At 45.9% G+C, this 8763-nt stretch overlaps 1 protein-coding gene across 1 annotated transcript in view; it reads left to right on the top strand.

Annotated features, from left to right (window-relative positions):
* The first annotated feature begins 6191 nt into the window (after nucleotides 1-6191).
* Nucleotides 6192-8763, top strand: part of LOC141735550 (potassium/sodium hyperpolarization-activated cyclic nucleotide-gated channel 1-like) — a 318988-nt gene continuing 316416 nt past the window's right edge. Inside the window, exon 1 of the mRNA XM_074568526.1 lies at nucleotides 6192-6711. Within this exon, the coding sequence (XP_074424627.1) occupies nucleotides 6326-6711 (386 nt within the window). The 5' untranslated portion in view covers nucleotides 6192-6325. The remainder of the gene's footprint in view (nucleotides 6712-8763) is intronic.

The raw sequence follows: 8763 nt of genomic DNA, 5'->3' as shown, positions 1-8763 counted from the left end.
GACACAGGTATTCTATCCCATGTGAGCCATGCCCAGTCTGTAGCCGGGAGGGGGCTGGAAGTCGCCGCTGGGAGCAGGCTGGGGCGTTCTGGGTCTGGTCAGTGAGTGGTGGTACCGTAATCATGTTTGTATATTCCTCTGTCCGTGTTATTGTTGTTGTTTTTCTTGTTCCCTTTGCTGTTCTGTTAAACTGCCTTCATCTCAACCCATGAGTTTTGCCTTTTTCTTCTGAAGAACCATTAGCCTGGCTTTCTGTAAATCACAGGTAATTAATATTTAACACACTTCTGTATTGAGTCTAGTAACTTATGTATTCATGTAAAGTATAAGTTATTTTTGGTTGAAAAATTATCCTTTTTTTCAGTGGTTGCTCTAATGACTGATCATGTGCTCTCTTAAAAGTGTGTCTTATTTTCTCTGTGACTTTGCTTGGACTCAGTTTAGCTTATCTGAGACCTGCAGTTGTATGAGGTTATCCTCTTGAAGGCAACTGCATTTTCTAATCAAGTCAAGAAACTCCTTAAATATTAATACTGATTTAATTAATTGCACTCAGAGTAACAGACCTGCATCTCTGCTACTGGTTCCTTCAGTCCTATGAAAAACAAAACTACGGAACACTGCAGAAAAAGGTAATAAGAGTTCTGTAGGAGAGTGAAAACTGTTGTCAGAACTGTGAAGTTTTTAAATGCAAAAAGTTACTGCTAGGCCATTGGAAAACATGATCTTAATCCCATATTAGAATCTGAGGCGTATGGGGGTTTGTTTTGTGTGTCTTTTTTAATCTTTTGTGGCTTGTATTTGTCAAATAATAAGATTAACATTAATTGCTGATAAGAGGCTGGCATTAATTACTATAACTGTATTGAAGCCATTGGACTCTGGCTGACATGCACCAGCTAAGGATCTGACTTTTAAATCCCAGAACCTTTCCACTCCCATTGAAAGCAAGGATCCTTTATTCCCGTCATATGCATTTGTGCAATTCATCATGCTACATCCAGAAGGATCTTTCCTTTCAAAAACTGTCAGCACTTTCTGAAAGCTTGCTGGTTATTCTCTTAAAAGTTGCATAGGAGAGGAAACGAAAAAGCGGATTTATAGGCTGCAGCTTTTTTTTTTTCCCCAAATTCCATATATTTATCCTACACTTAATGAGTGCCCACCAGAGCACTTTCGGTTTGCTAACGTATGTTGGAAAGTTCAGAATTATGCATAAAAGATCCCATTTTATATTTCACAGAACAATCACATAATGTGTCCCATTTCTCTTCTGGGAAGGCTGACTGAACATGACACATCTGGTGCTAAAAAAGTGATAACTATGAAGATTTAGGTTCTTGTTTCTTTGGGACACAATGTATTCTTGAGCGTTTATGCTCTTGTGCCTTGTCTGTATTCACAGAGCAGGGCCAGGCAGGGAGGGATAGTGCCTGAGCCAGGATGGGGAACAGAAGCAACCTAAAATGGACTTTGCCTGCTAACTAGTCTGGAAAAAAATGCTTGTTCACTGTGTGATGGCTGCTAATTAGTACATCTACTGCAGTGTACTAAAACAGCTTGGCTTCTGGAATTGAAAGCACCATACTTTGTAGACACGTCACCTAATAAAAAGTTAACTTAAAAGATCTCACTGCTTCATTGTGCATGTGTCTGATAACGTTAATATTTAGCTGATACAGTTTTTCCATCGTGACCAATGAAGCTCATGGAAAGCCATTTTTGCAGGTACCCGGTAAAGACAGGCATTCTTGCTTCATTACTCACAAAGAAGTTATCAGCCACATTCAAATTCAGACAGTTTTGTTGAGATAGAAAGTTCAAAAAAAGGCATTTTATAATATGAAATGCTTTATGAGATGTTCATGAAGTATTTTTATGAAATGTTTGAAATGCTCTTGCTCCGTGTCTTCATCTGCCTCTTGTTTAATTAGGATTAAATTTATAAATGTAGATTTGAGTGGCTCTAACCTGGGCCCCTGAAGTTTGCCAGTCCTTCTGGGGTCCTACATCACGTGTCCATGTCGGAGTGGGAGACGGACCCGGAGTAACGACGGAGTCTCAATATGAGTATGATCATTCTCCCTTTATTCGAGTTTTCACAGCATTTTTATAGACAGATAACAAGAGCGCGCTTTAGCAACAGCTATGTGATTGGCTTACAACCTATGTTACGTGATTAAAACAATTATTTCATTGGTACCCGTCTTGTATCCACCCCTCGCTACGTAGCACAACTTTCTTCCTCTATTCACAGATGTAGTTCCTCTTTTCTTGTTTACCGTCTTGTTACTTCTGCTTCTTGAAGCGTTTCAAGGAGAGTTCACGGTCACCTTTGGGCCTGTAGCTAAGGCTTCTCCTCAAGGCTCATGTTAAAGGCTGGATTGTTCATCGCAATTAGATCATGTCCCTTCTCACTCAGCCATTCCTCCACATGTCCGCACAATGTCTTTGCATGTGTAGGACAATGTATACTGTCGTTTTTAAGGGCACCACAGGGTGCAAACCCTCCTCACATCCCTGATAGGCACAGTTATTCATCGTCCGTGGCCACAAGGCCATCCTCTCTCTCTCAAGTTTGCCAGAACTCATCTGCAGGTTTACAAGCAAAGTTCTACTAAAATTCTAAAAGAGTAAATGAATATAATTAAATTAAATTCTAAGCAAAATTGTTCTGATTCTAATCTTAGGTTGCATCTTACTACTTCTGTTTCTGACATAAAGAAGGTTTAAAGACTAGAAAGCTTGTCTGTTGTTGCAACTGTACCACTGATTCAACAGCAGGTATTACCCCTCACAACATAACTCAATACATCAGGATTTAATTTATATATAGTTAAGCCCAGGAAGAAGGATGGAGTGGAGGGAAAGGTGTTTTAAGATTTAGGTTTTATTTCTCATTATCCTACTCTGATTTGATTGGTAATAAATTAAACTAATTTCCCCAAGTTGAGTCTGTTTTGCCTGTGACGGTAATCAGTGAGTGATTTCTCCCTGTCCTTATCTCAACCTACAAGCCTTTTGTTATATTTTCTTTCCCCTGTCCAGCTGAGGAGGGGGAGTGTTAGAACGGCTTTGGTGGACACCTGGTGTCCAGCCAGGGTCAACCCACCGGAGTAGCCTTATTACGGTCTTCAGACCTATTCACACATGCCATGCTCCATTACTTCTTTCTGTCTGTGAAACCAAAATTCTTTCATCTAAACTAACATGTTATCCTGGACCTCAGGAGAAGTCAAATTTCTGTTTGACAACTATGTAAGCTTTTTTTACCTGGAGAAGAATACATTCTCCTACATAAAATCTACAGATTATGAAAATCCTCTATCTCGTCCTCACAATTTCAGGATTACTATTAAAAACTGAAAGATGCTCAGATGTTAAGGCCATTTAGGCCATGCAAATACTCAAGACAAGCAGTACTTGAACATGCACAAATAAGTATACATTTCTTCTACGTAGAATAAAAATTATAAAAATCTAAGATTTGATCACAGGAAGCACAAAATATCAAAATGTCAGTTTTACAAAGAGGCTTGTACCTGTGTAGTTTATGCATATGCTGTGTTTGAGAAGCATGCAGAGAATGTATTACATATATGTGTTTGGGACCAGTGCTGTTTAATATCTTCATCAATGATTTAGACAGTGGGATCAAGTGCACCCTCACCAAGTTTGCAGATGACACCAAGCTGAGTGGTGCGGTTGGAAGGCCAGAGAGATGGGATGTCATCCAGAGGGACCTGGATGAGCTAGAGAGGTAGGCCTGTGCAAACCTCATGAAGTTCAACAAGGCCAAGTGCAAGGTCCTACCCTTGGGTCAGGACAACCCTCATTATCAATACAGGCTGGGGGATGATGTGATAGAGAGCAGCCCTGTGGAAAAGGACTTGGGGGTACTGGTGGATGAAAAGCTGGACATGAGCCAACAATGTGCGCTTGCAGCCCAGAAGGCCAATCACATCCTGGGCTGCATCAAAAGAACCGTGGTCAGCAGATCCAGAGAGGTGATTCTCCCCCTCTACTCTGCTCTCGTGAGACCCCACCTGGAGTACTGTGTCCAGCTCTGGAGCCCTCAGCTCTAGAAGGACATGGACCTGTTGGAGGGGATCCAGAGGAGGGCCACAAAGATGATCCAAGGGCTGGAGCCCCTCTCCTATGAAGACAGGCTGAGAGAGTTGGGGTCGTTCAGCCTGGAGAAGAGAAGGCTCCGGGGAGACATTATAGCAGCCTTCCAGTACCTGAAGGGGGCCTACAAGAAAGCTGGGGAGGGGCTGTTTGCAAGGGCATGTAGCAATAGGACGAGGGGCAATGGTTTTAAACTGGAGCAGGGTAGGTTTAGATGAGACATTAGGAAGAAGTTCTTTACCATGAGGGTGATGAGGCACTGGAAGAGGTTGCCCAGACAGGTGGTGGAGGCCCCATCCCTGGAGACATTCAAGGCCAGGCTTGATGAGGCTCTGAGCCATCTGATCTAGTTGAAGATGTCCCTGCTTAGTGCAGGGGGGTTGGACTAGATGACCTTTAAAGGTCCCTTCCAACCCAACACATTCTATGATTCTATATTGCAGGTTATTTTCTGTCATTCACAGTTTCTCTTAAATCATAGGACACTTTGATGTAATAAACCACTTTTGTATCTATATAATGTCACCAAATGAAATAGAATATTTCCAGTTTTCTGTACTGTAGAAAGAGGTGACAGCTAGGCAGGGGTAATCATTCTGGTAGCTCTGTAGTCCATGCTAAGTAAGGATAGATAAACTTTGACAAAATGAGACATTAAATACACGCAAAATTAAAATTTCATAAAATAAGAAATTGGATGTTCTTGTTTTGCACAATTTTCATCATCCAGAAATGACGGACCATCACCATTAATACAATGTCACTGCTTCTCCAATTAAAGGACTGCACATCAGAATGTGCTTACTGCAGCTGTAAATGTCTCCATTTCACTGTTCTGATTTACTCCAGTACAAGCCTATTTTCTCCTGTACATGAGTAGTTGTCATTTAGCTTATGCTGAGAGAGACCATTCAGGTCAAGGGCTGCATGCAAAAGTCCTCTGAAATAAGGAGTGAAGAGGTAGAAAAATTGCTTTCTCTTGGAGAGGAAAGTTAAGATTGGAACATATATATGACTGAAGTGAGGAAAGCATCAGTTTCACTAATGCTGATGTGGTAAACTGCATGAGTGCGTGGAACAGCAGAGTGTGATGCAGCCTTTTCATCCCTTGCTTTTGTGGGTTTCTGTCAAGTATGATGTGAGCTAATTATTTCACAAAGGTGTAAAACAATAATAATTTCTTACTTTTTAGTTATCATTTAGTGACAGATGTTGGATGAGGGAAGGAGGAGGATATCATCCTGGGATAAACCAGTAAGAGGGTTTTGTCTATCAGGAGCTGTGCCCGAGCCATCAGCAGCTGTGCACACACTCTTCACTGTTTTAGGATAAAATCATACAGAAAAGTATCACTCCAGATGGGGAAGGTTTAAGTATGTCAGCCCTCAACCAATCATGCTGCGAGCATATTCCTTCCTATTTTGGTCACTGCCCAGCCTCCAGCAATCCATCCTGGTGCATCTACACTTGCCATCCTCTTCCACACTAACATCATATGAACTTTGAGTGTTTGAGTGCACTAGACATAAACATTCTGTTAGAGCTGGAATTGCTGAGAAAAGCCCTCAGATCCAGTTTTGAAACACAGCTCCCCAATGCACCTGATTTGCACTGTGCAAATTGTGGTGTGCAGATTTGCACATCTGTTTATCAAGTTTGTTTTAAACATCTGTTTTGTAAAGGAGGAATATTTTTAATGTGCAAAATGAAAAGTGTGTTGAGAATTTGTGAAAAACAAACCTATGTCAAACCAAATGGAGTCCCAGGACCTATGCATATGTGTTGCAATATGTGCCTTTATGCTTTTTCAGGTACGCATAATGTTATAGCTCCTGTGACATCTGCGGATATCGGCGGCACCCCCCCCGCTGCGGGCCACCGCACTCGCACTCATATATCGAGCCGCCGCCAGGCCCATGCGCTCCGCATCTCCAGAGGGTAGAGCTCTCTCCCTCTCCCCAGGCGCCTCAGTCCCTCAAGGACTCCGGGGAGCTCAATGTCGGGCGGGCGAGGGGAAGCAGTGCCAGCCCTGCGCGGGAGCGCGGCTCAGAGTCGGGGGCTCTGGCCATGCCGGGCGGCGCGGAGCTGAGCCCAGCCCAGCTTAGCCTAGCTCTGCCGCGCCGCGCCGCTGAAGGGCGCCGGTGGCGGTGAGGTTTCCCCACGCTTTCCCGCGGCTGGGGCGCGCCCGCCCTGCAGCATGGAGGATGGGAAGCGCAGCTCCTCTCCCGGCAGCCGGGACGATAGCAGCACTAACGCCTTCCCAGCCAAGCCGGCGGCCCCAGCGGAGAAAGCCCAGAGCAGCCCCGGCGGCGGGGTCAGTGGCGGCGGCGTGAAGGAACACGGCAACTCGGTGTGCTTCAAAGTGGACGGCGGCGGGGGCGAGGAGCCCGTGGTGGGCTTCGAGGATGCCGAGGGGCCCCGGCGGCAGTACGGCTTCATGCAGCAGCACTTCACCTCCATGCTGCAGCCGGGGGTCAACAAATTCTCCCTCCGCACGTTCGGCAGCCAGAAGGCGGTGGAGAAGGAGCAGGAAAGGGTTAAAACTGCGGGGTTCTGGATCATCCACCCCTACAGCGACTTCAGGTGAGCGCGGGGCTCCCGCGACCGCATGGGGGTGGCCCCGCCGCGGGAGGCAGGGCAGTGCTCCTGCCGCCTCGCACCTCGCCCGGCAGAAACTTCGGCGGGCTTCGGACTGGGGTGGGTGCGGTGAGCACCGGCGCTCGCTCGGCAGCCGGCCGCGCCCCGCGGAGGTGAGGGGCTTTTCCCTCTCGCCGCCCCCGCGAGCGGGCCCCGCCTCGCCCCTTCCCTCCCTCATTCCTTGTGGCGCCTCGCTGCTCCGTTTGGCGACAAAAACTTTGCCTCTGCCCATGCGGCGGGGAAGGGGCTGGAAGCCGGCGCGGGGCGGTTGCCCTGCCCTCTGCGGTCCGTGCACCGCCGGGGGGTTGGCCGCGAGGCTTGGCCCGGCGCGGTGCTCTCCAGCGTGCGGCACCCGGGCTGCGCCGGCCGCCCCCGCGGGACTGCGGGCTCCGCCTGGCCTGCGCAGCGGTGAGGCCGCGCGGGCAGCGGGGCTTTCCCGGGTTGGTCGCGTCGCGGGGGCCGCCGCATTCGCTGCGTCTGTCGGGCGGGGAGCGGGTGGGGGCGCCGCCGGTGCGGGGCACGGCCCTGCCCAAGGGAGAGCTCGTTGGGATGCACGCAGTGACAGTAACATAACATTTTTTTTAATATCCTGGGGGCCGCGTTGGGCGCGTGCCGGCTCCTTCCTGAGCACCCGGCGTAAACACTTGTTCATGGTTTCGCGTGAAGGAAGCACGTTTTCGTCAGAGTTGCAGCAAAATAACTTTATCCAAGCTAATGCTTTTTGGGAAAGTACATTTTCAGAGACAGAGCGGTAAATGTGATGCTAAATTAGAATGTTGCTGTCACAATAAGTTGAAGGTATGCAAAATTGGAATATTTGCATGAAAAGCAGTGCAAGTAAATTCCGGGAAGAGATATTTCCCTTTGAAATTACATTTTAAATGAAGGATTATTTAATTTTGCTATATATGCCAGCTGGCTATATGCCTTTGTAAATTTTACTATGATATTTGCTGAAGAACTATTGATGGTGTTAAGCATATTTGATCAACAGCTTGAATTGAACAGCTTGTGTATATACAATAAGTGAACCACATCGGAAACCATTTTTAAAAAAGGAAAATCCAGAATGTTCAATAGTTACATGGATCTTCTAAGAAAAAGTAGCTTAAATAGAACATGTTTCAAGAGGGAATGAGAGGAAATACTTCCAAAGTCCGAGTTTCTGTGAGTCTATTCAGAGTGGGGTGTTACGTAGTGAGCTGTGCTAGCAACTTTCAGTCAAGCCCGAGAGCAGTACAGGTACAAGAGGAGCAGGGCAGCACTCAGTTATGACTCAAAATCATGCTTCAAATCCCTACTTTTTCCTGGGTCCCTGAAGGCAATAAGCTGCACTAATTCTTTTCCTGGAGTACCTTTTCCCTCTTGCATGCCAGCTCAGCTGCACTAGCAGGTGCATTAAGTGGGGAGAGAGCCAAGAGTCCACTCGCTCCCTTTCTGCCAGCCAGAGAGGGATGTAGCAGGTCACATCTGGTGCTGTGGTAGCATGCGTAGAGGATTGGGGGGGTCTGATAGCCTCTTACTTACCCACGTGTGTGCATGAGTAACTCTATTCACATGAGAATTCCCTTAAAATTAATGAGATTATTCTTGTGAGTAAATTCCCTCATTTTGTTGTAAGCTTGGATTCTGAGCGAGATACACAACCAGATGATGTTTTGGGCAATAGGAGGTTATGCATCATATTTTGAGCCATGTCACTTTTTAAGCTGATATGTGAAAGAGGTGAGAGGTATGTTGATTCTGTTTCATTACACAAATATCTTCTAATTCTGTCCTAATTTTTCCTGTGGGAAGGTTTAGAGATCATAGCATATATTTACTTATTTTTTTCAGTAGGAGTAAACAACACTGCATCCTTTTCAGGACTGTCATCTGCATATTCTTAAATTAACTGTATTTTCTGGGGGGGTTATTATGTTTTTATTTTATTAGAATGGAGGTATTTATTTTTTAAAAAAAGTTCATAGTCTTGGGATGATGTGGCCTGATCCAGAC

The sequence above is a fragment of the Larus michahellis genome, chromosome W (genome assembly GCF_964199755.1).
Source record: "Larus michahellis chromosome W, bLarMic1.1, whole genome shotgun sequence".
Lineage (NCBI taxonomy): Eukaryota > Metazoa > Chordata > Aves > Charadriiformes > Laridae > Larus > Larus michahellis.
This window is presented reverse-complemented; position numbering and strand designations above follow the sequence as displayed.